The sequence below is a fragment of the Uloborus diversus genome, chromosome 8 (assembly GCF_026930045.1).
Source record: "Uloborus diversus isolate 005 chromosome 8, Udiv.v.3.1, whole genome shotgun sequence".
Classification (NCBI taxonomy): domain Eukaryota; kingdom Metazoa; phylum Arthropoda; class Arachnida; order Araneae; family Uloboridae; genus Uloborus; species Uloborus diversus.
In genome coordinates this window covers 60,085,447-60,112,381 of record NC_072738.1, presented here as the reverse complement: position 1 = coordinate 60,112,381, position 26,935 = coordinate 60,085,447, and the positions used below count along the sequence as shown (strand labels likewise).

The window sequence follows — 26,935 nt, the reverse complement described above, 5'->3', positions numbered from 1 at the left end:
TGACCACAATATTTTTGCAATTTGGCCTTTGCTTAAAATAAAATTAATTTTACTCATTCAAAATAATTAGTTATTAAAAGATTAAAAATAATGTTACTATTAAAAATCTTCGAGAAATATTGCTTTTAAATATTTATTTATTTTGAAAAGCCAGGAGGTGAAAGTGCACCACCCTGCCGACAATCATGAGCATAAAAATGATAATAACTTTCGTGATTTGCTTAATAGTTTAAATATTTTGTAGCTTGTCCTGTGCTCAAAATAAATTAAGGTTTATTTAAGAAAGTTTAAATTAAAATAATATATTTAAAGAAATAATACAACCGGGGGGGGGGGAGGTTGAGCCCATGATCTGGTCGAGTGCACTGATCTGGTCCCCTCACTTTTTCAACGCACGAGCCGCCACTGGTACTAGTTAAAAAAATATTGGGCCCTCTAATTCATGCTTCGGGCGAGGTCCAACAGGTGTCCCTTCTCCCCCGTCCCCTGCGCACGCCCCTGTCCCCTCTAGATTCTAGAATTATTTTAATGAACGTTTTCTAGAATATAAAAGTATAATTTAAAACAATTGCAAGTGCTAAGCGATTTGTTGCATCTAATGAAAAATGCATTACATCTATTGATGTACCCTAATGAATGATTTAAAAGCACAATTAAGTTTTTCCATACTCATTTTCTTGTTTTTCAACAGGATAGTGACTGAAATAATGGCAGATGATTCGCCAGGAAAGGTTCAAGCCCTGAGAGCTATTTTCTCTGAAAAAAACAAGCCTGTCATGGGGATGATGCCACCTGGTGGAAAAATTCCGAACCGACCGTGGCGGCAAAGTGCGGATTCTGTTGTCAAAACAGAAGCGTTTAAAGGGAAAGTTGCTAGCGAACAAAAAGTTTCTTTATTGACAAATACCAAAGTTCTCTCCCAACTCGATAAGAAACCTTTTCTGAATGGACAGCTGCATAAAAACCTTAATGGATTCAGTCAAAATCAGTTAGACAGTGTGCTATTAAAACCTGCTGTGGGACCGAAGCCACTTCACTTGTTACCTCAGTCACGGACTAATTCATCATTGAATCTGAATTCCGATTCATCTGTTGGTGTAAACAATGATGAAAACATTAGAAATAGGACTTTAAGTGATGCTCAAGACTGTCATGCTAAGTCAAAAGCATTTGGTGAAACCATTGCTTCTTTTATGTTTACTAATGGTGTAAACAATAAGGAGAATGCCAGCACTATGATGACTGACAATAAAAACAAACTTATTCCACCTGTACCAAAACCAAGAAATATCCAGTTGCGAACAAACTTAATTAGCCAAACGAATTTAAGTCAATTGAAGAATTCTCAAAGTACAGAAGCTCTTAATAAGAGTAATTTAGAAAATTCATGTAGTCATTTGATTAGTTCAGACAATTATGTGTGCAAAACTAGTTGCAATTATCGCAAAAGGGAATTGCCACCTGCTGAAAAACTTGGACAGGCCCCATTAAAGCCTGTCAAACCATCATTTTTAAAGTTACCATTGAAATTGCTTTCTGAATCGCCAACATTTTCTGAACATTGTACTTCATCTAAGTCATCTTTTCTTCATGCAGCACCTCCACTTCCACAGAAGCCACTTCCATTACTACAAGAGCCACTTTCACTACCACAAAAGCCACTTCCACAAAAACCTTCATATCGTAAGTATTATGAATAATTCTTTGACAAATTTGTAGAAATACCTTGTAATGTTCATGGGCGCACCATATGTAAAATTGTAAGGGGGGGGGGACTTGGATATTTTAACCATGTTTTAGCAGGATATTTTCCCCATGGAAGCAGATTCCAGGAGAGATTAGAGTCATTAAAATTTGACACTTTTAATAACTTATTCATTAATGGCTGAAGAACTGTTTTTACATTTTTGCAAAGAAAAAAATACTAAAAGCAAGAAAGTTCTAATTTCTAAGGGGGGGGGGCTCGAGCCCCCCTATATGGGCACCCTTGGTAATGTTCACATTTTTCTTTTGTTAAATTGATCAAAGTTTGGTTATAGTAAGAGATTGAAGTATTATTAAACATGTAAATTTGCATTTTATGAATATTTTGTTCAAAAGTTATAGCTTTTGAAAATTGTTGCACAAATTGATTATTTTACCTCAATGTGAAACTGGAAAGTTGACTTAAAGCTTAACTCAATCAGAAATAAAAGTGAAATAATTATATAATCAATTTCACAAATCATAACTACATAATAATAATACTATTTTAATATACAGAAAATTTAAGGGTAAGATATTCAAAATTTAATTGGAAGTAATGCATTTAGTTTTGAAATGAAATAATTGTGGGACTGAATAATTAAGAAAAAGATAAAAGCTCTATTTTAAACCAGCTTATTAATGCGCACTTTCACTTTTGCTAAAAAGTAAAATTAATCTTTTTGTTTAATAGCTGTGTAGAGTTGCTAGGTTGTTCCAGATTTTATATTTTATGATATTTATGTATTTTTTTCCTCCTTTAGCATTGTCTTCTGAAAACTGCTGTGCATTTCATGAACATTAAAAGCTAATTTCTGGTTAAATAAAAGTTGGAGAAGGATTCTGGTTTATAAATCCAACTTTTATAACTATTAAAATGATTTGCAAGCTTGCTCATAATTTGCAAGGTTCAGTCATTGTCAGGCAGAAAAAGTTACTTATCTGGCGTCTTAATAAGTCAGGTTTTAAAGTTTAGTCAACAGTGCAGTATAGCTAGTAACAAAGCCAATAAGATGCTTGGGTTTATCAATAGATCTATTTCAAACAAATCTGAAGAAGTTCTTCTGCCTTTATATAGAAGTTTGGTAAGACCTCATTTGGAGTATTCTGTTCAGTTTTGGTCTCCTTATCTTAAGAAAGATATTAATGTATTAAAAAGGGTTCAAAGGCGGGCTACAAGGCCAATAAATGGACTTTCTCATTTAGACTACAATTCCAGGCTTAGAATGCTAAAAATGTACAGTCTTGAGCAAAGAAGAGACCGAGGGCACATGATTCAGTTGTTTAAATTTATTAAAATGAAAGATAAATTGACTAGGACCAGTCTAGCTGAGCCCAGAGCCTGTTGCTGGTCGTCACTTTTGTATTTGTATATGTTACGGGGCTAAAGTTTAGCATTGAAAATGGGACAAGGGGTCATTGTTTTAAGCTATTTAAATCTCGGGCAGGGCCAGATTTGGAAGTGTGGAGGCCCCGGGGCAACGAAGGAGTGGAGGCCTCTAATCAGGGTTCAAAAAGATCATCATATTTTCGAAAATATCTGATACTTTGATATGTATCCGAATATTTTGATATATATGTATATATCCGATATTTTCGATCAACACTTTAACAGGAAATAAATCCTGAAGTTACTGCTATTTATTTTTTTATATTATTGCTATTATAATTTATAGGGGAGAAAAAACGTAAAATTTGCTAACCCGTGAAAGTTAGGATATTTTGTAAAAAATTTATTGTGGGGGCCCCGGGGCAGCAGCCCTGCCTGCCCTCCCCTAAATCCGGCCCTGATCTCGGGCTAACATGGATATTAGGAAAAAATTATTATTTTAGCAGGATAGTGAAACCTTGAAACAGATTACCGGAAGGGGTGGTAATGAGCATGAGCAAGGGAGTAGATAGTTTTTAAGAGGGCCATTGATCTTCATTGGGGATTGTAAATTGACTAGGAACCAGTCTAGCTGGGCCCAAAGCGTGTTGCTGGTCGTCACTTTTTGTATTTGTATTAAATGTCACCTGATGCAGTATTTTAGTTGATATTTGTGTAAAACTTAATGTTGTGAAATGGTTATCATTGAATCATTGAAATTTCCATGCAAGAGTGCAAAGTACAAAGCATTAATACACAGATAAAAGCTGCAAGTGATAGCTTACTGCCTCAAATTGCCTCCCCGAATTTTGGAAACATAATATAATTATGCATCTTCATACAGGGGCGTATACAGAAAAATCTTTTGGAGGGGGCACAGGAACTTGAATAGCATTCCCCCCTCTTCCGTCGCCTTCGATGTTTCATAACAAAGTTTTAATAACTTTATTTTTCAATGAGCGTGTTTTTTTATTTTAATTATTTATTTGTTTATTTATTTTTTTTTAGGATTCCTTTAGGTCAATGAGTCTACTTCTATTATGCATGAAAAAACTTTGAATGTGGACAGAAAACGTCTTTAACGTTTCAAGCCATTTAAATACTAAACCCAATATAATGTCACCGAGATGCTAGACAATGAGCGGCTTTACTTAAGAACATTGTCATAATGATTATAACACAAGGGCAGGGTTATTAAATAAACTCATACCTCACTTGAGTTCTTTTAAATTAATTTATAAAGAAAATCATAACTTCATAACATATAAGTTTTACTGAAGAATTCAGAAACTATTTCTGTGTGAATTTCAAAACAATTGCTGATTTGTTCTTAAAAGCCATGATACAGTTGAGATATCATATTGATACAGTAGAACCTCAATTATCCGAGCTTCGGATTAACCGATGCTTCTGTTAACCGAGCTGACTATGAAGTCTTTTTTTTCCCTCTTGTCTAAATACGTAAGCTCTAAAAGGGCGACATGTTTTATTTCTCTGCCTGTGCTGCCTGCTAGTCTGTCTCAAAAACTAACTTCTAAGAAACATAAGACACCCGTATTTGGAACAGATGACAGATACTAACTACACCAATAGATTTTTTTTTGCTTAAAAAATTTGCTTGATCGAGGAACTATTGCCAGAAATTCGGGACTTTTGTAAAGAATGGTAACAGATTTAGCAACAAAGATGTACATTTAATAAAATGATGTATTTTCAATTTTAAACTAAATTTATTTTCTGGAAATTTTGTGTTTTTCAAAGGCATTTAATATTTAAATTTGCATTGTAAAAAAAATCAATTAATGTTTAAAACTTACAAGTTATTTTCTTATTTTAGTTTTTTTAACTGTAGAACATTATTTTTACATGTTTATTTTTTCCTTTAAAAATATTCTATTGTATTTTATTTAATACATTTTAAAAATTTGAGATCCTGACATGCTTTTGTACAAAGTTTTCACTAACCGAGATCCCCCAACATCCGAGGCACCTGAGACCCCAGTTAGCCCGGATAAACGAGGTTCGACTATAGTGCCTTCCACAGTCCAGTCACATCCACCAGTCCACCAGTCACATCCTTCTAGGCACTATAGTTCTGCTGTACTGCATGCCGTTTCCATTAAAATCATGTTTTTTCATAGAAACTACCATATGATTTCTTTCATTTTGGCATTTTATAAGCTGAAAAAGAAATCTATTATTTTTTAAATAGGTTCTTAGATCAAAATGATTCTTTTAGGTGCGCCTACACATAAAAAAAAAAGTGTTGATTATTGATTCCATCAAAGGAGAATTAGTGGACAAATCGTGATAATACGGTCCCTTGAATTCAAAACCAGTGAGTTGAATGTATTCTGCAACTCTGGGCCCCTGACTCCAGTAATACTTCTTTAGCAAACAAAAATGCTTTTTTTTTTTCAAAATATGCTGTATGTGTTTTGTGTTCTTTTTAATTAACTACGTAAAAAAAATGCCAAAGAAAGGTTAATTAAAAAGTAATAAATAAAATAGTGAAATTAATTCATCCTTTTTGGGGGGGGGCACATGCCCCCTGTCCCCCCCCCCCTAAAATCCGCTACTGCCTTCATATGTGTTTTGTTGTTTTTCCGTCATAATGCATTGAGTACTTGGGAAAATATTCCAAGGACAGGCCGGCCCCCGTTCCCCCAATTAAAACTCACTCACAAGCTAATTCAATGTGGTATTTCGGCAATTTGATGGGTCATTTTAAATTAATTCAAAGTTTAGTTTTACAATCAAATACTTTTCTCTGCGTTGTTTTCAACGAGGAAACAATTTGAAATATACCCATAGTATTTTTAATTTTACCATTAAAAAAAATCATTATTAAGAAATAAGCATTTCAATTTTAAGTGTTGACTGGCCACTGGCTATTAAATAAAAATCCCTTCTTCTCCTCCCAAGTGATTGTAATTTTTTTGGGGGGGAGGGGGATTTAAAGCTTACTTTGAACTAAATAATTTTTCTTCTACATTGTTATCAATGTGGACACAATGCAAAATTCACTCTAACCTTAATAAAAGAACACATTATTTAGAAAAAGTGGTAACTTAATTTAAACTGTACTGGTCATTGGTCTATTTATTGGAAAATTTTAATTTTCAGATCAAATTTTCCCAAATCCTTATTTATCTCAATTTTTGCATTGTTAATTAACTTTAGAATCATATTCTAACTCCGAAAGTGTATTGGTCAGCGGCTCAGCAATAAAATCCTCCACAATATTAGTCTTTCTTCAACAATCAATGTGTTTCCTCAGAACTAAATAGCATGATCCATGTAGGAACTGGGAAGCCTTATCAGCTCTTGTGAAGAAATTTAAATCCTTTTTTACAATTTTTGAATATATGTGATAATTATTAAACCACTAAACAAATTTTGCAGCATGTCCTCCAAGGCCTCAGACATCACCACCATTGCCACCCATCAAGTCACCAGTATCTAACTCGGCCAATAGTTCACTGCGGGAAGAAATTGAAGAGCTTTATGAAGACACCTTATTGGGTGAAAAGAAAAGACCATCCTCTCTTATGTATGTTATTTCATTATGTTTATTTAGTAATACTTTAAATTATTTATACTTAATCTAAAAAACTACAAAAGTGAGGTTGAAATTATTGATTTCATATATAGTAAACAGGGACCGATTTACACACTTAGGTGCCCCAGGGCAGTGACAAATATGCTGCCCCCCCCCCCCCAAAAAAAAATATGAAGGGAATTTTTGGATATTATTTTAATAGAAAGAAAACACTAAAATAAATTCCCGATTTTCATGTAAGAAATTTTTTTACAGTCGCAGATGGAGAAACTATGATGGTTAAGGTAAATCATAATGTGCGTTCCCTTGTTTTCTCCTTTGTTTTCTTGTATTCAATTCTTCTATAATGTCCTTATAGAAGGGCCAGGTTTTGTGGTCAAACTTCCTTCTATTGATAATAGACCTAATGAAGATAATTTACTGTCAGAAATGAGAGTACGCAAACGACATTTAGTTCTCTTCAATAGCGAAAATGATCATTTTCCACTGCAATTGGAGATTGGCAAAGTCAAAAACAATTTCAGGGCTGTATCTACATCGGCAAAAGTATCCATTTACCAAGTTTATGGATTTTTTAAAACTTTTCGGTCATTAAACTTTCTTTCCTGATGATTGAACTAATATGAATAAATTCATCAGAAAAAGATTCCTCCAAATCACAGGAGTAAGATTTTTAAAGATCTTTTGCACTTTCTCGAATATTTTGCTTGTTGCATTCAAACAAGCAAGAAAATTTCTTTAATATGCCATCATAGGCTGACATTCTGAATTTTAGTTTTGTAATCAAACTATCACAGATTACATAAAAACAGGAAATCTTGAAACTTTGTTTAGAGTCCAATATGACTTCTTCACATTGTCCATCATAAAACTGTTTTGGAGTTTTTTTCTGTCTTTTTGCTCAAAAAAAAAAAAATGATGACAGAAATTTGGTGCCCCGGGCCCGGGCCCCGAATGCCCCGCCGTAAATCAGTCCCTGATAGTAAACATTATGTTTGAATTTCAATAAGCTTTGCTTTCACTTGACAAGTTGAACAACGCCATTGCTGTAGACTCTTGCTGGTGTGCTGGTACATTGAATGTAGTTTATGTTTTGTTTTTAATTGGTTAAAATATTTTTAAAAAAGTTCCATTCAAAGTCAAGTGCTACACTTATGCCAAGGAAATAAGAGTACACGTTATTATGTATAGGGTTCGGTCATTAGTCAAACTGTCTGGGTGTCTTAATAAATCAGGATTTCAAGTTTAGTGAACTGTGCAGAATTGAAAGTAACAAAGCCAATAGAAGGCTTGAGTTTATCAATAGATTTATTTCAAACAAATCTAAGAAGGTTCTTCTGCCTTTATATATGAATTTAGGAAAACCTCATTTGGAGTATGCTGTTCAGTTTTGGTTTCCTTATCTGAGGAAAGATATTTCTGTATTGAAAAGGGTTCAAAGGAAGGCTGCTAGAGACTAATGAGGGGAGTTTCAGATTATGATTATGCTACCAGACTTAAAAGGCTCAATATGTATAGCCTGGAGCAGAGGAGAGCCAGAGGGGACACAATTCAAAATTTATCAAAATGGAAGATGTTAATGGGTTTTAAACGTTTTCAGGGAAAACAGGACAGGGGTCATCGTTTTAAGATATTCAAATCTCAGGCTAACCTGGAAATTTGGAAAAATTACTACTTTAGTAGAGTTGTGGGCACTTGGAACTGCTTACCAGAAGAGGCAGTAATGAGCAAGGGGGTTCGTAGCTCTAAGAGGGCCATTGTTCTTCATTGGGGACATAAACTGACTAGGACCAACCTAGCTGGGCCCAAAGCCTGTTGCTGGTTGTCACATCTGTATTTGTATTAAATAAAAAACATGGGTGCCGGCAGAATTATACACAGGAGAGTGCACCTGTCTCTAAATCACTAAATAGTTTTTTTACTACTTTTTTTTATTGATATTTTCATTATTATTTCTATGAATGTTTTTACAAATACAGTAGAACCTCCATTAAGGGAAACCTCCGAATAAGGGACACCTATTTAAGGGACACTTTTTCTGGTCCCAGTCCCTTTGAATAGGGATTTCCATCTATTTACCTCTAATTAAGGGACACCCTGTTTAAGGGACAGTCACAAAGCCAAAAAAAATAATGTATATATAAGCACTTAAGAAATAGTGAATTTACTGGAATTCAAGTTTCACTTTTCCTCCAAAAATATAACTTGAGTTAAGTTTGACTTAAACATAGGTATGTGAAGGAAATAAGTAATGTATTGTAAAAAAAAAAAACCCTGCTGAAATTCACATGCATGTTTTGCCCGCTCAACAACTTATTTAAGTAGGTTCAAGGCCAACGTAGAATGCACAGCAACTAATTAGCTTTGGATATAAAACTTAAAATTTGAACATAAATTGTAATTCACATAGTATTACATTGTAATTTACATAACATAAAGCAAATATATGTAATGAATTACTTCAAAATTATTTCTTGTATGCTACAAATCTTTCCCATTACAAAATTTTTGATTAAATATTAATTAATAGAATAATATAAACTTAGAAATTTGAATAATTATGAATTTTATTTAGCATATAACAAACACTTTCTGTATTTAATCATAAGGGATAATTGTCTTAGTGTTAATGTTTATTGTGATATTATACTACTAAGTACACGGCCATGCATCAATTCATCCCCCTCGGAATAAGGGACACCTCTATTTAAGGGACAAAATGTCTGGTCCCCTTAGTGTCCCTTATTGAGAGGATCTACTGTATTTTTATTTATGTTTAAAAAAATATTTATTTAACTAATTATTCTTTGTTAACTTACAAGTTTTATTTTTACTTGTTCTTTGCTGAAAAATAATTTAATTTATTTAAAATAGTTTTAGTAATTATTTAAAAAAATAATACTGACAAGGTATAAAGTAAATATTATGTTTTATAGATTGATCTAATTTTGTTTTTAAAAGCCAAAGGGTGAAAGTGCACCCACCCCCTTGCAGCCCCCGCCTGTGCTCACCTGAAACTTAATAGATTTCTTCATACACAATATTTTACCAATTGAAAAAGTTTTCCTCTCTATACCCTTGCCAATGGAAGGGAGCGGGGTTAGCCACAGGATTTAAATTTTTGAGTTTTTTTTATTTTGTTTTGGTTAAAGTTCCCATTCCATTACAACAAGGATGGTAGATTTTCTTGAAAATCAACAAAAAGTGGTATGAAGTTGCCTTACTGAACGTTGTTGAGTACTAATTCTTGAGTAATTCTTAATTTTGTTGAAAAATTATTGGAAATAAAAGTTTTATTGGTTAAAAACAATTTTATTGATTGTATTGAAAAATTAAAGCAAATACAGTCAATTGGCGATAACTCGAATATTACTATAACTTGAAGTTTTTATCAACTCCCGACCCCTTTGCCTTTAATTCCATGCTAATTGTTCTCAATATCTCAAAGTTAACTTCCTTAACTGGAAGTTTTCTCAAATATGACTCGAAATTTATTAAAAAAAAAAAAACGAAAAATAAAAAGGAAGCAAACAAGTGACTATGAGAGAGAAATTAATTCACCTTCACTTGCAATTCCTGCACAATAGACCTCTATAGCAAGAAGAGCACCTGTTGAGACATTGTGCGATAAAGGAGTTACACATGTGGGAATGAGCTTGTATTTTTTTGTTGTACTGTACTGTTTACACTTTGACATGTTGCTGGACTACGGATTTGCTTTTAAGCTGTCAAGTTGTCAAGTCAACTGATTGTACCTTTATTCAATGGCTGACCTAAGTTAAGATGCTTTCCCTTTCATTCCTTAGTTTGATCATTTGCTGATAAGTTCCTGAGAGACAGAGTGAGTTCTTTACTATTAAAGATATCTAAGCAAGTACTCTGTCAATGATATTAAAAGAAAAAGAAAAACTTCTAAAGCTGTAGAATCCGTGAATCTAAATTTGAAAGAAATGAACCTTTCCTGAAGTAAAACCAGCTCTATTCAAGCAGTTCTAGCAGTATCAAAATGAAAACCACGAGTTTGATTTTTTTTCTCTCTCGATATTTTTGTTTAAACTATGCATACTGTGCTTAAAAACTTTTAAGTTCTGTAATTTTGTTTGTTATATGTACATATTAACTAAAATATTTGATGGTTTTTAATATTAAAATGTTAAAAACCGAAACTAGTGGTAAGTCAAACTTCCGATAAGTCGAAATTTTTCGTCAGTCCCTTTAGATTTGAGTTATCCTGAATTGACTGTACTTTTCTTTTTAAAGCCAAGAGTATACGGAAGAGGAAGAAGCTGAAGAGCTGTATAATGATGCTGGGGAAGTCTGTGATGATGCTCCATTGGTTCCAAAAACTCCCAAGCCCAAAGATCTGTCTCAGCAGTGCCCGTCAGAATATTTGCAGCCCAATGTTCATGGTTCAACAGGTAATTTTTTTTTATGCATGTGTGCTTTTTATTATTATGCTTTTATATTGCTAAAAGTATTTGTTGTTGTATTAAGAGACGCTTATGTTATACGTTTTAGGTAATGGTAAAAATAACATGGAAAGTTATGAGTTACATTTTGGAAAATGTTTGTTTCCTGGAAAATGGAGCATTTACTATTGAAAAACTTTAAAATGATGAAGAAATAGCGAAACAGGTTTATGAATTGCAGACATAATTGTTGGGTTACAAGGATGTAAAAAAAAAGCTTATGGATGTAAAGAGTTGAAATATTTGAAATGATCTATAATGTTCTCAAAAAATTTTTTGCTCAACATAAAAATTTTCCAACAAGTAAATAATTATCGAAAAACATGATTTTTTACTTTTCTTTTGAAAAGAAAAGAAACTATTAATTCAAATGAAGTTTGAGGGCTTTTTACCTTCTAAGGGGGATAATATTATTTCAAACCTTGTTTGTTAAACAACAGTACTATATTTCTCCACCAAAAAATTTTTAAGCGTTCCAAAAAAGAAAACTGTACACAAATGCTGTACTGTTAAATACACTGTTGCTAAATTGTAAATGATTGTTCTTACTCTGACTGTACATATTGATAAGTTCAAAATTATTTCACACAAATTTGCAATAAAAATTGCATACACAATGTTCACCTTTTTTTCCCATGTAAAAAAACACACACCTTTGAGATTTTTTTTTTTTTTGAAATAAGAGAGATATTTGCCTATTGCTATTTGAGAAAATCACGAAGTCAACATCCAGAGGTATACTTTTATTGCTTACAAAAGGGAATAGGAGGAAAAAATGATTAAAGAAACTTATCGGGAATATACAAACATTTTTGAAAAACTGAAAATTAAATCCTGAAAACTGCCAGAAATATAGATTTGAAGAATTAATTCATAGCATGTGTGGAAATTGGCCTGGAAACCACTATTTAAGTAGATTGTGTAAAATGTGTTAAGTTTTCTAATTGAAGGTGTAAAATATGTTACTGGATAAGAATTAAAGTTAAATGTGTGGTTGGATTTCCAATAATGCTGAACAATTTTTCAATTTTGGTTCCCCTTGCATAAGTTTCAGGCTCTGTCAAATGAATTTAGAGAACATTCGAAATTTTTCAATAGGTAAGAATATATATTAATGGTGTTGAAAAATTAACATTAAATTTGGCAAACTTATGTATTTAATTTCAAGAATTCACTGAAATTTAAGAAGATTGAATGTAAAATTATTGTTTATTTATTTATTTTTTCAAAGCAAAAATAGTTCATGAAGAGTGACAATATTTTTATAAAATGAGAGAGCCTTAATATGTATTCGCATTGAAAACTCAGCTGTAAAGAAATTTTATAATTTAGTAAAACTCAGTAATTTTTAGAACTCTATCAAGAACAAGTTATTCTGTTATTCTTATTTTACTTCCATAATTGCTGTTTTTATCCCTTTAACTGTTTAAGGGACAAAATTAAAAAAAAAAAAAACTTCCACAATGGACTAAATTTTGTGTTGTTGATATTAAATAAAAATACTTTAAGTACATCCATTCAGGGTAAATGTTTCTTGATAGCATCTATTATCATGCAAAATTAAAAAAAATAAAAATAAATTGAATTCCTGTTCTGTTCACATGAAAATGGTTTGACAATATTTAGTTTCCCTTTTCATAATTTAGCTATGAGCTTTAAAAAAATGTTTCCATTTTATCATGGTTATGATTTTGAATGAACTTTAATTTCTTTTACTTTTTCAGAGGAACTTTATCAAGATGCTGAAGAGGTAAATGAATTTTCTTTATAAAGTTATTATAAGCTAAAATGTAATTGGTATAGTTTTTGTAATTTTGTATTGCCTAAAGAATATGTTTTATTGATCTGACTGATGTAAAAAAGGTAGTTGTTCAGATTAATTTACTTGTAGTACGGGAACCCAATTTTAAGGACCATGTTATAAACATTGATAATTTTGCTGTTCATGTAAAGCAGTTGGTGATCTTAAAATAGAAGACCAACTAAAGTGCCTTTTAAGAAACCCAGATTAAATTTAGTCAGCAATAAAATGCCTCATTTTGAAGTTTTTTCAGAGTCTTGTTCTCCAAGTTAACAAAATCTTGGAGGAAAAAATTAAGGAAAGTTTAATTACCCCCCCCCCCCCCCAACACCTTTGAATAACAGGCCTGACTGAAAGTACATTCAGTCAGGATGGATCAACAGAATGCTTAGGTTTATCAATAGATATATTTCAAACAAATCTGAGAAGATTTTTCTGTCTTTATATAGGAGTTTAGGAAGACCTCATTTGGAGTGGTTCAGTTTTTGGCTGTTCAGTTTTAGTCTCCTTACCTCAGGAAAGATATTTCCGTATTGGAAAGGGTTCAAAGAAGGGTTACTAGACCTGTAAGGGACTTTCAGATTTAGATCATGATAACAGACTTAATATGTGTAGCCAGGAGCAAAGGAGAGTTAGAGAGGACATGAGTAGTTTAAATTTATCAAGATGAAAAATGTTAATGGGTTAAATTTTTGCACGGAAAGCAGGACGAAGGGTCATTGTTTTAATCTATTCAAATCTCAGGTTAACCTGGAAATTAGGAAAAAATACTACTTTAAGTAGGGTTGTGGGTACTTGGAACAGCTAACCGGAAGAGGCGGTAATGAACAAGGGGGTTCGTAGCTTTAAGAGGGCCATTGTTCTTCATTGGGGACATAAACTGACTAGGACCAACCTAGCTGGGCCCAAAGCCTGTTGCTGGTCGTCACATTTGTATTTATTCATATAGTACAAAGTACAAAAGGCAATTACATTTTTAAATGGTCTCATCAGTTAATTTTTATTTAACTTCTCAATGCAAAGTGGTTAACTTTTTTTTCTTTTGTAGTACAACCAAGAGGAATTTTATGAAGAGATGCCATGTGATAGCAATCCAGAGTATGTTATTTATTGTGCTTAAATTTCGATTTTTCTGGAATCTTTTACCATGTTACTTACATATTATTTCAATAACTTCCATAACTGTTTAGAAAAATTAATTCTTCTTTTCATATATTTTATTAAAGAATTGATTTATTAGTACATTGATATCTATGTATTTGAGTGAATTACTTGAAACTAGCTTTTTTTTTTTTAATTTTAAGTTTCTGAAATCTTTTGCTTGCTAACCTGATAACACTTTACTTGTTTCGTTTTGCTTTAGAGAGCAAGGTTCTCCTCTGTATAGTAATAATAAGAAGGAAATTGAAAGGCTTAAAAGAGAAGAAGAAAAAAGGCTACGTAAAGAGCAAAAGGAAAAAGAGAAACGAGAAAAGGAACTAGAGAAATTGAAGAAAAAGTTTGGGGTAACACTCATTTTATTTAATACATTAAAAAAAAATGCATTTTAAATATTTACTGTTTCCCCCTCTAAACTTCATTCATGGGAAAGATAGACCAGATGTAAACAAAGAATTGCGCCATTTGGAGCTTGGACCACAATCAATATGGAGCTTGGCTTGAACAAGAACAAATTGGTGCCAAGCTGACAGCAAATGTGAATCTTATTGGTTAACTTTTTTTTTATTGAAGAGAAAATCCTGAAAAGTGACATAGGGGCAAAGGGTAAACCTTCTTGTATGCTTTCGGTGTATGTATTTCATGTGCAAAGTGTATGTGTGTGTAGCGTTCCCCTTTTCCTAACATTGTCCTCTTTCATACTTATACTTAGAATGTGGGAAAAGAAAAATATAAAATTTAACCAAGAAAAACCTGAAATTGAAGAAATTTGCATAGCATATTCTGTATTTTATTTTAATGTTCTGAATTGAAAGTATTACATAAAAATGTGACATTTGAAAATTTTATTTCTTTTTGTTTGCAGCACTTTAAGATTTCGAAATTGTTCATGTTTTGGAAATGAGTTGTTTTAATTTTTTAAAAGTGAAATTTGCTACTTAATATTTTACTGTATGACCTTACTTTCCAATTTGAGTTTTTGTTATTTTTTTGTATTGTACCCTACTAGCAAAAGGTTTAAAGTGCAAAAGGTTTAATAAGGTATTTATTTATTTTTTTCATTTCAAGCTCTTTTTATTGTTTATTTTAATTCCTCTATCTTTCAAGGTTGATTTAATTTTATTATTAATAGACAAAAGAGTAAGTGACATTAAATGAATTTTATTTCTTGCATTATTCTTTAAAACATTGGCATTATTCTTTAAAACTTAACCATTATTCCTTAAAATGTTTGGTAATTTTTTTCGAAGCCACAAGTCAACAAACATGTAGCTAAAGTCAAAATTTCTAAATTTTATGAAAAAAATTATTTAATAATGTTTGAAATGGTTAAGTAAAACTTTAATTGAATCCTACGGACTTCAAATGTCTAGGAAAACAATTGTTCTTTTTCTTTTTTCATGCTTCAATATTTAATGATGAAATATTTGTCAAAAATTTTATTTTGTATATCAGTTTTTTTAAACAGTTTTCCAATGGTAGATGACAAAATATGTCCTATAAATCTTAAGAGTAAATATTTTCTCAATGCCAATTAGTACTGATGTTCAAAATGTTCTATTGTTCATTTCCCCATTTTTACCCTTTTATAATTTCTTCATGAATATGGAATTTAATATCATTCCTGTTATATAGTTCACTGGCGAAGAAATTCCTATTGACAAGGGGTTTGTAAAGGCTGACAGTCGAGGAGGAAAAGGAGATCTGCCGGTCAAGAAGGGAGAAATTGTTCTTATTTTACGCATGGAAGGCAACCCTTCTGGAAGATGGCTTGTCAAAAATGAAAGAGGAAAGAGTAAGTGTTTTTGTTTAATAGATGTTTTAATGGAAGGTTTAGAAATTCATCATGATAAAGTACAGATTTCCTATTAAAAGTTGCAGTTTTCATTATAGGTTGTCATACCAAGCAATTAGTAGGTGTAGTAGTCTCTGAGAGTGTCATACTTCAGACCGCACATGTTGTAAAATGAAAGGGGTACATCTTAAAATAACTGATTTTTGAGGAATTGACTTTAAAAAATTTTCAAATTTTGAAATCCTTGCTCTGGATTTTTTGCGAAGATGTTTTTTTTTGTACAGTTCAGCTTTACATGTAATGGGTGCTAAGTCGCAGTTGATAGTTGCTTCTAAAAAATGCAACTTTTGAGCTGTGTCCCCTTTATTCTACTTGTGAAATATGTGTGATAAATTTTCAATTTTAATGTGGGTACAGGCGCAGATACAAGACTCTCAAAGGTATTTTTAGACAATGATCTTTGATGAGTTTGGGCTTAAAGAAAGAGAGGTCTCGAGCGCTTCCCCAGAAATGTTTCAAAATTGAAGTCTGAAACATTTGTGATCAACATTTGTAAAGCAGGATACAGAGTTATGAGTAAGAAATAAAATTCAATTGCACCTTCATTGAAAATTTCCGAATCTACTCTTGGATAGTAAGGCTAATAAACCTTTCATTAAAATGATGTTAAGCATTTATATGAAAACGTTGTTAATATATGAGAGATTTCCAGAGAAAAAAGTTTTTCAGGTCTATATAATGTATGCATGATTAATGAGGCTGTAGGTGTCATTCTACCCTCAAAACCTGAAATATTTACTTGTTTTTAAGAAAGTTTAATCCAACATATTGTTAATGCTTTAATACCTTAAAGTGGATAATATTTTAGCTTTGATGTAATGTATCTTTCTTGGTTAAAATATAAAAGAAGAAAATTTTATCATGAATTAAAATTTTTCTCTTTCTCTTTCCAGTTGGCTATGTGGAGCTGACAAACATTGAGGTAGATCCTCTCTCCGTAAAATCTGTAAGCTATAAAAATGCTGCTTTGTTTTTGTTTTTACACGTTATGCACTGATATTCATTCCCCTTTGTGTTATGCACTTAATTAGAAATATTTCATGTTTAGTGTCAGTTGTGTAAGAATGAATGAATGTGAGATTGTTGTAAAGTTGCTGGTATAGCACTGGATATGTATGCCAAAGACAGAGACAGACAAAAATTAGGAAGGACACAGAAAAAAATTTAGGCTCACGACAAATTATTTCTCAGAGTTTGTTGGAATATTCAGTATAACACGGCTTCTGAAGGAACTAGTCGCCAAGGTGCTTCTTTTTAGTCACACGGGTGACTTGACATCCAGTATTTGTTGGACAGTGGCCAAAGATTGGGCTGTGGTGACCTGATCAGTAAGGCATCAACCTCATGACCGGAGAGTCCCGGTGTTCGATCCTAGCCGGTCGAAAATCCAGTCTTCATTAATGGTGACTGGGGGATGTTAAATATGCTTGTGGTCACAAAGTCGTTCTTGTGGAACAATACTTTTGGGGCTGCTGAACCAGGGATTGCTCGGTGTCTGTTCTGGATCAAAAAATCACAACTGTTTTCAGGGTCCCATCTAACTGGTTAAACCATATATAGTGGTAGGTATTGGGCACCCTACAGTGAAAAGTGACCAAAGATTTTCAAAATTTTAGCACCATATTACTAATTCTGAGTTTATCAATGTATAATGACTCTCTCGGACTGTCTTTATTTTGATACAATGTGTGACTTACATGAGTACTACAGTAAGGTGACCAACAGAAACATCTCATTTTCAGGTAGCCTGTCTCGTTATTCTTGTACGAATAAATGAGACAGTAATGTCCAATTTCTGAAGAGACAGAATGGAATAAAGGGACTGTTTTATTGGGTGTAGGGATTTATTTCAGCATTTTTATTCAAATAACTTGAATCATGCAAACTTGAGCATAATTGTTGAATATATTTGATATTTGTTCAATAATAATTCACCAGTCGTATGGGTACTTTAACTTATGAATGGTTTGTGAGCTAATGATAAAGCCAGGGCCGGATTTAGGGGAGGGCACTCTGGGCTACTGCCCCGGGGCCTCCACAACAATGGCGCCCCCACAGTAAATTTTTTACAAAATATCCTATTTTTCACGGGTCGAAAATATCGGATATATACATATATATCAAAAATATTCAGATATATATCAATGTATCGGATATTTTCGAAAATATGATGATTTTTTCGAACCCTGATTAGGGGCCTCCACTCCTTCATTGCCCCGGGGCCTCCGCAATTCCAAATCCGGCCCTAGATAAAGCAGTTGCAAATTCCGGTTCTTAAAGCAATGGTTGTAAAATTAAACTATAAAATCCTGTCAAGAGTTCCAGTTTTATTTAAAATCAGCATCAAATGTACCTAAGCAAACTTGTGTAGTATATACATTAATATAAGACTTGGCTTCATTGCATTTCATTAAGTAAGAAGTTATTTCATACTGTATATTTTTAAATATTCAATCTGTATATTTTTAAAAATCATATCATTCTACATTTGCTTCGTTGTGGGCTCCCTTGCCCGTGTGTCTTGTTGCTATGGCAGTGGTAGTAATGACCATGTGGAGGACGTAAATTTGTGTATGATTTTATGGAATAGAACCATTTATTAGCTATCAATACAAAGAATCAGAAATGAATTATAGAAAATTAAAAAACTTTAAAGGTATTTTATCCAGCAATTATAATTTTCTAAGTAACTTAAAGACTTAACTTACTGAACTTAAATTACCACCCCTCCCTCTCCCAAAAAAAGTCCAGTGTCTCTTATGCAGTTATTCTTTTTGTAATTTTTTTTACTGTATTTCATTTAAGCTGATAGTGAAGATTTCAAATTTGAAACTATTGTTAATAATGAGTGTTTTAAATACTATTGTTATGGCCATTCAGAGATGTTCCAAAAACTATTTTTGAAAATATCCCCCCCCCCCCCCCCCCCCGTTGTCTCTTTGTAGCAAATAGAGAGTTAAAGCTGTTGTTTGTCTTATAAAAGGTAAATTTGCAAAAATTACCTAAAATGTAGAGGCAATTTTGTATGAAACACATTTAAATTTTATCAATTTGCTTAAAACGAGTTTAGCTTTCTATCTTTTACATCTTGGACTTGGTGCCAATAAGTTAGAACAAAACTGCTCTTGGTTCTAGTTGCTAGGTTACTGAATTTTTCCTATTCAGAAGCTGGATAACTAAATATTGACCTGCCAAAATTTTGATCATTTAGCTAAATCACTTATTGCAACAGTACATAACCTTTTTACATAACTTAAAACATTTATCATTTCACTGGCCACAAACTCTTAATTATATACAAATCACAAATATGCAGCAATAACAAGAACTTTTTTTAAGATGTACATTATTTAATTTATTGATGCGTATATTCTGATTTATTAATTCACTAACAAATATTAATTTAATAAGCATGCATCTTGTTTTTATTGGGGTTTATTTTTCATATTACTTGTCATTTTATGAATTTTTACATGCTTTTCCATCATTGGCATATTTATGAATAAATAATTTGTTCATGCATTTTGCATGGTCATTCCCTCATCAAGCTTTTAATATGAGGAGCTTGAAATATTATTGCAAAATAATATGAAATGTTTTTCTTTTATTTAAGTGCTAACTGGAACAAGCTCAGGCCTTCTCTTCTTTTTAGATAGAATTATTTAAAACAATTGTAAAATTAACAGCAAATGATGAAACTACCCATAGTTTAAATCACAAGTAACATACTAAACCACTAACATTTTGACTATCCCACTTATGTCAGGCTTCCGCAACTTCAGAAGATGATGTGTGTACAACTCCAACTGAAAAGAATGTTACATGGTTATCTAAGATCACTTCTTGTGTGAGGCAAGTTTCAGAATAAGCTCGCAAATTCTTCAGAATGATCATAAAATTCATCAATTAATTTAAACATTTATTTTCTTATGTTTTACCGTTTCAATTAACTAAAATAATGTGAAAGATATTGCTGCTAATTTTCAATAATTTTTAATATTTACACTTTGTGCATCGTGTAAAGTAAGTTTTATGTTACATGTTACAAATCAAAAGGATATTATGAACCGAATCCTGCATATAACTTTGCATCAAACTTCAAAAAGTCGATTGAAACTTATTCACTTTGTTAGTCCAAGGTTTGTTAACAAATAGCTTGCTAAATCCAGCTCCACGGGTGTAACATTTTTCATTATATGTTTGCACTTTATTCCCAAACTTTTATGCTTTGGCTTTTGATCTTTATATTTCTGAATATAAGAAACAATTATGTATCATAATACGCAGTATCAACATTCTAAAAACAAGTTTTGTACTTGAAAAATAATGATTTGTACGTGTTGGGTGTGTGGGACCATAGGTTAGCACCCGCAGCATGTAAAAAGTAATTTTTTATATACAAAAAATTCTTTTGTGTGGAAAGTCGAGACTTAGTATCATGATGCGTAAAGGTTTCTGATATTCAAATATATGGAAAATAAAAGCCAAACTGTGAAGTTACGAGAATAAATTGCGAATATATACCTAAAAAGTCACACTGCAGTGCAACTGGCTTCAGCAAGCTATGAGTTCCTTTTTAAAAGTACTGTTTTACACGTAGCTAATCAAATTACAAGTTTTTTTTGCTGAATTTCATCTTTTTTTTTTTCAATTTAAAATCAGTGTAGAGGTTATGGTGAAACTTAAAATCTAAATGGTAGTATAATTGTTTTAAATTTTAAGTAGTCTTACATAATTAACTCATTTCATTATTCAAAAGCAGATGTTACAATGTTGAGACTAGAGTATGCAGCTGTGATCAAAATTTGAAGAAAAAAAAGTTCCTGGGCCTAATCTGCATAATAATCAACTCATTTTGGTTCCAAAGTATTTCAAATTTATGAATTTTATGATCATTCTGTATCAGTATGTATGATAAAAACTGCATGAAAAGATAGTTTGTGGCTTTATATTCAAGGAAATGATATAAGCATTGATTGCTAAAGCTTTGTAGATTTTAACTTGCTTTTTAGGCTGCCTTTTGTATGATCATGCAAAATGACTGCAATGGCGGATTAATTTCAGAAGTGCATGAATACATACGTGTATTTCATAAAAGTTTGCTTGTGGCTTGTGCATGTTAAGTAGTGTATGAAAGGTATTTCTGATTTTTATGCATGCTTGACTTTTTATTTGTAGTTAATGTTTGATTCCAGTGTATTATTTTCATATTTATGTTGTAATATTTACTATTCATATTTTTTCTGTTGCATGAATTTGATATTTCTTTTAAGTATTTTGATTCATGAAGTGAGATATAATATTGAAGTTTGGTAAGGTTCTGGTTTTAATGTGAAAAAAATGTAATAAGTAATATTTCTTTTTTTCTTCGCACGGAAGAGCTGAAATATGTTTTTCATCATTTAAAAAAATACTTTATGAAATATATTCCTCCATCAATACATATCTTTCATTCCGAAAAGTAAAATAACTATTAGCTGTAAATTTGACTTAGGACTTCCAGAATTATGTGCATTATGATGAATTTATGATGCTCACTTAATTTATCTTTTCTATACTTATTTTGAAAAATCATAAATGTTTAAAAGAAACAAATGAATTATTTTGTGAATAGGTTAAGTTATCATTAAATGCAGTTATATGATGAACCATATTGAAAAATTTTCTCTTTCTTGAAGGAAAATCCCGTTATTTTTAAATAAATCTTTTTCAACTTCCATACCCTATTTTACATTTTATACTCTAATCAACTCTGTATACTTAAGTTATATTTAGCATAAAATACAAATACAATTGGCTCTCTGTTTAACGACGCTCTATTTAACGACTTTCTATGTTTAACGACGGCTTTTCACGGTCCCAGATGGCCCACTATAGTGTTAAAAGCATTGTATTTAAGGACAATTTCTACTTAAGGACGATTTTTTGTGGTCCCTTGAAAGTCTTTAAACAGAGAGTCAACTGTATATGCCATCGTCAACGTTATGAGGAAGTAAAGAGGAAAATTAGTTCAACTGAGCAATGTTCTTCTCATCGAAACTCCCTCTCTGTCAGCTCTGTAGTTGGGAAAAACCTAACCTGGTAGCACCACAATGATTAGAATCTGCGTAGCCTTCACATGGCAATCAGGTTAGGTTTGCCTTTGCTATAGAGTTTCAAATTATGAAATAAACATGAGATGTCAAGTCCATCACTTATTTTCACTAGTTTTGGCTAGTGGTGCCATGGTTCTTGCCTGACCTTGCCCCTTATCTGTCAAATCTAATCTACAACAGTTAAAACAATTTTGACCAAGACTGTTTTAGAAATTCCTGAATCTAGTGCTACGAAATGTACTAATTCATATTGTCACGCATGAAATATAAAGTTCTTTTTTCTAAATGTCGAAAATATGTTTGGAGCTTGGACTTCACGGTTCAATTTATGTTTTCTGAGAAAAATCAGATATAAAAAAGAAATTTTTTTGTAAAGAAATTATATCATAAGAAATATTATGGTATTTACAAATACAAATGTGACAACCGGCAATAGGCTTTTGTCCCAGCTAGGCTGGTCGTAATTAGTTTATTAGTCTCCAATGAAACTCAATTGCTCTGTTAAAACTATCTACCCCTTTACTCATTGCATCCCCTTCCGGTAAGCTGTTCCAAGTGCCCACGACCCTACTTAAAGTTGTAATTTTTCCTAATTTTCAGGTTAGCCTGAGATTTGAATAGATTAAAACAATGACCCTTCGTCCTGCTTTCCGTGCAAAACTTTAACCCTTTAACATCATTCATTTTGATAAATTTAAACAACTGAATCATGTCCCCTCTGACTCTCGTTTGCTGCAGGCTACACATTTTAAGTCTGGTTTTAAAATCTAAATCTGCAAGTTCCCTACTAGCCTTCTTTGAATCTTTTCTAATAAAGACAAATCTATCCCCTGAGATAAGGAGACCTAAACTGAACAGCATACTCCAAATAAGGTCTTACCAAACTTCTACATAAAGGCAGAAGAATTTCCTTGAGAAAATTCAATTTTGTCTAAAAATACTTTTAATTGTTCTTTGTATGATGTACTTTATCCATAATTGCTGCATGCCCATTTTAAGAAAGAACTTAGTTTGCTTCTAATATTTCATTTAACACCAGGCTCACTGCTCAAACAAACTTTGTTATGCCTTTTCTTAATTTCCATTGCATCTATGGAATCATTAAAATACTCATAAAACTTACAATGATTGCTATCTAAAATTTTGTTTTATGTTTCAGGTGATGATTATAAGAAGACTATCTGTGATTAGTGCTAGGTAAGAGAAAAAACTTTAATAATGTGGATTTTGTAAATATAAAACTACTTTCAATCAAGGTGTGAAATATTTATTTATTTCATTTTAGAATGCAATTTTTCCTTAGTATCCCCTTGTAATAATAGTCTGATTATTCTGAGAAAATAGTATTAGTTTTAAATTTTTAGAATTTTGAGTTATTCAGTGACATCTCATCAGAGAATGCAAATAAGCCCTGATATGGTTACAAGATTATCCATTTCCAGTCCTTGTAATTACTTGCTTGTAATTATTTTTGTGTGATAATGCAAAATTTTGTCTTTACTTTTCTTTTGCATTATTAAGAACAATTGTGATTTTCAAAAGCTAACTACAATTGTGACGAATAACAAAATTAGTGATGTTTATGTTCACAAATGAAAACTTTTGTTGGTAACATTTCAAAAGCTCGAAAGCATTTTGTTGTTAACGTTTATGCATGTACTTCAAATTATGAACTTATTCATGAAGCAAAATTTAGAGTTTCCAACTTTCTTCTTTTAAAAATATCAAGTTTTTTTTTCCACTTTTTTATCATTGAAATTTTCCAATAAGTTCTTTCATAGTATGGAAAATAGTAAGATTTAGAGATAATAAAAATATTTATTTGTAATTAAAAACATAGCTCAAATAAAACTAACATGAAATAATTATATCCAATGAAAAGTTGCAGTTCTTTTATTATGTGAATATTAAATAAATATTTTATACATATAGCATGAAAAAATTGCTTTGGACAAGTTGTATAAAGGGGAATATAATCAGGGGAAAATATCATCAGTAAATTTCCTTTTTCTGAAATTGTTTTGCTTAGACCATAAGTTAAAAATGAATAAAAAAAACTAGAAATTGAATAACTTTATAAATTTCTTTTAAATATTTTCAATTGTATTCCTAACTTTGGTTCTGGTTCTACAGTTAGAACGCAATCTTGCATCTGATTTTTTCTAATCACAACTTGATATTTTTTAAGTCTTGTAAAATAATTTAGTCCACAAATTTTTGCCTTCATAAATGTACCTATTATTTGGAATCAGGTAGATGTAGTAAACTTTTAATTTTTTATGACGGACAACTGGTACTAAGAATCTGAATGACAGTTTATGTCTATTTTAAACTTTTGTAAAATACATCATTTATATTGAAATTGTATGCAAATAAATATCTGCTGAATGTTTTGGATGCCAACATCTGCTATAAGTGTTTAAAATAAACTTTAATTTTAGCTTTAAAAAGAATTCTATAGCTTAAATGGGTGTTTAAAGCTATGTGTGCTTGGAGAATTGACGGGTTTGCAGCAGCAAAGAGTTAACTCCATTTTTTGACTGTTGGGAAATCTCCTGGAGTTAACTCCATGTTGCCTCAAGCGAATGAAGCAGCTGACTCATTCTAGCGAATAACTTGAGAACTATCAACCGGAGATATTTCCTTGTTGAACCAAACGAACTTGAGAATTATCAACTGGAGATAACTCCTTGTTGAACCAAACGACCAAAATATGGAGTTAACACTTTGTTGCTGCAAACCTTTCAATTGCATCTATTTGTGAAACAAATATGAATTGACTAGCTGAAACATAACTTAAATTTTAGTGCCTGAGCATAATTAATCTTATTATTAATTAAAGTTAAATAAATAAAAATTTTTATTCAAACTCTATTGATTTTTTATGATATAAGAAATTTTCAATTAATAATAGTGTAAAATGAAATCTTCTCGTGGCTACCATTTAGTTAAAACTTTTTGTCAGTTTTAATACAATCGATGAAATAATTCTTTTTGAACTCAAAATGTATCCTAACGTTTTGTAAAAAAAATAAATCTCAATTATTTATTATCCTCATAACATTAACTCAACATATTGTGACTGTTTTTAATTGTTTTCAATTAATTTATGCAATTTTCATTTTAGCGAAGAATTGTACTGTGAAGCAAAATCTGAAGAAGAAGGTAGGTTTTTCATTTGCAATATTTCAAGTTATTTTCAAATATTTTACAAATCAAGATCTGTATGTAAAAAAAAATATTTATTTAAAAATGAAAAAATATTTTCTTTTCATTCATGAATTTGATAGAATTGCATATGTTAATTTCTGCAGTGTAGAAAAAATTAGTAAGTTTCTTTAGAAATATAAGTTTCAAAAAAAAGCAGAATGCTGAAAACAAAATTTATGATTGTCTTGCATTTTAATGCAATACTTATCATTAAATATGTTCATTACAAATTTTAAAACACTCCATCTGGCTAATATGTTCCCAGTAAAAATATTAGCCCCTCAACTTTAATAACTATTTACTCTCAATCCTTGTATCTCGGCCCAATCAATAACAATTACATTAGTTTATTTTTACGAGGAAGCATTGTTTTGATGTCTCATTTGTTAAATCTAGTGGAAATCATTTGAATATGAAAAGTTGTATAGTTAAGTTGAGTAATCATCTTATATAAAAACTGAGCGTATATACCTATGTATGTCTGAGTAACTTCTCCCGAACGCCAGTGAACTGACCATTGAACTAGGTATCGATGGCCTCGTAATCTTCTCGTCTTCATGTTTGGCTATTTAACATAATCCTCCGATAATAATTAGCACAGATATCAATTAAAAACTATTCATTAGGACACTTAGATTTCGACATAAAATCCCTATTTTCGAAGGCTTTCCTTCATTCAAATTATTATTCAGTGCTTCATCTCAACTTTCCGCAACAATGCTTTTATTAAAATGTGTAGCGGTGAAGAAAATCATTGAGATGAAAGATCTGTTGCCATTTTTTTCTCGAAGATGAACAGGTAAAATTCTTGTTTTTGTTTTGAGACTTTTCCTGTAATCAGGGGATTTAAAATGTTTCCTTTTTGGTTATTTTTCCACAGTCTGATGCTAAATTTTACCGTTTTTTTTTTTTTGGTTCAAACCTGATTGATGAACACTCGTCACTTGACACAACTTTTATTTTCGAGGTGGACTGTGCAAAGCCGGGCAAAGCAGCTAGTATACATTTATCTTGCTGCATTGCTTATATTCTTTTTAAATATGTTACCTAACTTCTTAAAATAATATTATTTTGATTAGTGTAATTATTTTGAATAAAAGAGTTTGATTTTTTTTTTCAGCCATATATGAAGTGACATATTGAACTTCTACATCAAAAAGTGAGACTTTTCTGTGCCTATAAAAATTTGATACTACCCTTTTACATTGAAGCTTTATTTATACAGAACTTTCTACGTCTGCGTGTACTTTGTTTTCTAATTTACAAATTTTGTTTTGAAAAGGAATTTCATTAGTATTGTAGAAAAATACTCATTACTAAACAACTAATACTCATTGCATTGAAAAAAACATCGCCACTAATTAAAAACCTGGTACATTTTAAAACTTAAATCTGTCATACATTTTAAAATGTATACTTTGAATATTAAAATTAATTACATATTATTCTGAAATATTTTTTCATGAATTATGCCTTGTATCAATTTGTAAAGTATGATTTTAAATATATATATATATATATATATATATATATATATATATATATATATATATATATATTTATGACTTTATACTATGCAAAATTGTCATTTCTTGAACTTGTTTAAAAAATAGTATGATTTTTGTTATAAGCAATATACAGACAGTTTGATTATGACATACACAGACTGCTGA

The 26,935-nt window shown here is 31.3% G+C and overlaps 1 protein-coding gene across 3 annotated transcripts; it reads left to right on the top strand.

Moving 5' to 3' along the window:
* Positions 1–699: 699 nt before the first annotated feature.
* LOC129227670 (uncharacterized) lies at positions 700–26,613 on the top strand. Of its 3 annotated transcripts, none has more exons than XR_008580865.1 (12): positions 700–1,683; positions 6,518–6,665; positions 10,935–11,092; positions 12,868–12,893; positions 13,993–14,042; positions 14,308–14,449; positions 15,738–15,897; positions 16,851–16,879; positions 19,724–19,809; positions 23,212–23,249; positions 25,180–25,217; positions 26,383–26,613. XR_008580865.1 is itself a non-coding variant. In XM_054862261.1 (11 exons), the coding sequence occupies exons 1-11, from the start codon at positions 708–710 to the stop codon at positions 26,403–26,405; spliced, it is 1,812 nt and encodes a 603-aa protein (XP_054718236.1). In that variant the 5' UTR covers positions 700–707; the 3' UTR covers positions 26,406–26,613. The 3 variants fall into 3 exon arrangements, 1 of the variants encoding a protein (XP_054718236.1); XR_008580864.1 differs by having other exon boundaries at positions 16,851–16,903; XM_054862261.1 differs by lacking the exon at positions 19,724–19,809 and having other exon boundaries at positions 16,851–16,903.
* Positions 26,614–26,935: the final 322 nt, after the last annotated feature.

What these genes read in the sequence shown, in the direction of transcription:
- LOC129227670 (XM_054862261.1), top strand. Translation starts at nt 708, where the DNA reads ATGGCAGATGATTCGCCAGGAAAGGTTCAAGCCCTGAGAGCTATTTTC. An exon ending in CAAAAATGAAAGAGGAAAGA is followed by an intron (nt 15,898 to 16,850) that starts GTAAGTGTTTTT and finishes TTCTCTTTCCAG; the next exon opens with TTGGCTATGTGGAGCTGACA. An exon ending in AGCAAAATCTGAAGAAGAAG is followed by an intron (nt 25,218 to 26,382) that starts GTAGGTTTTTCA and finishes TTTTTTTTTCAG; the next exon opens with CCATATATGAAGTGACATAT.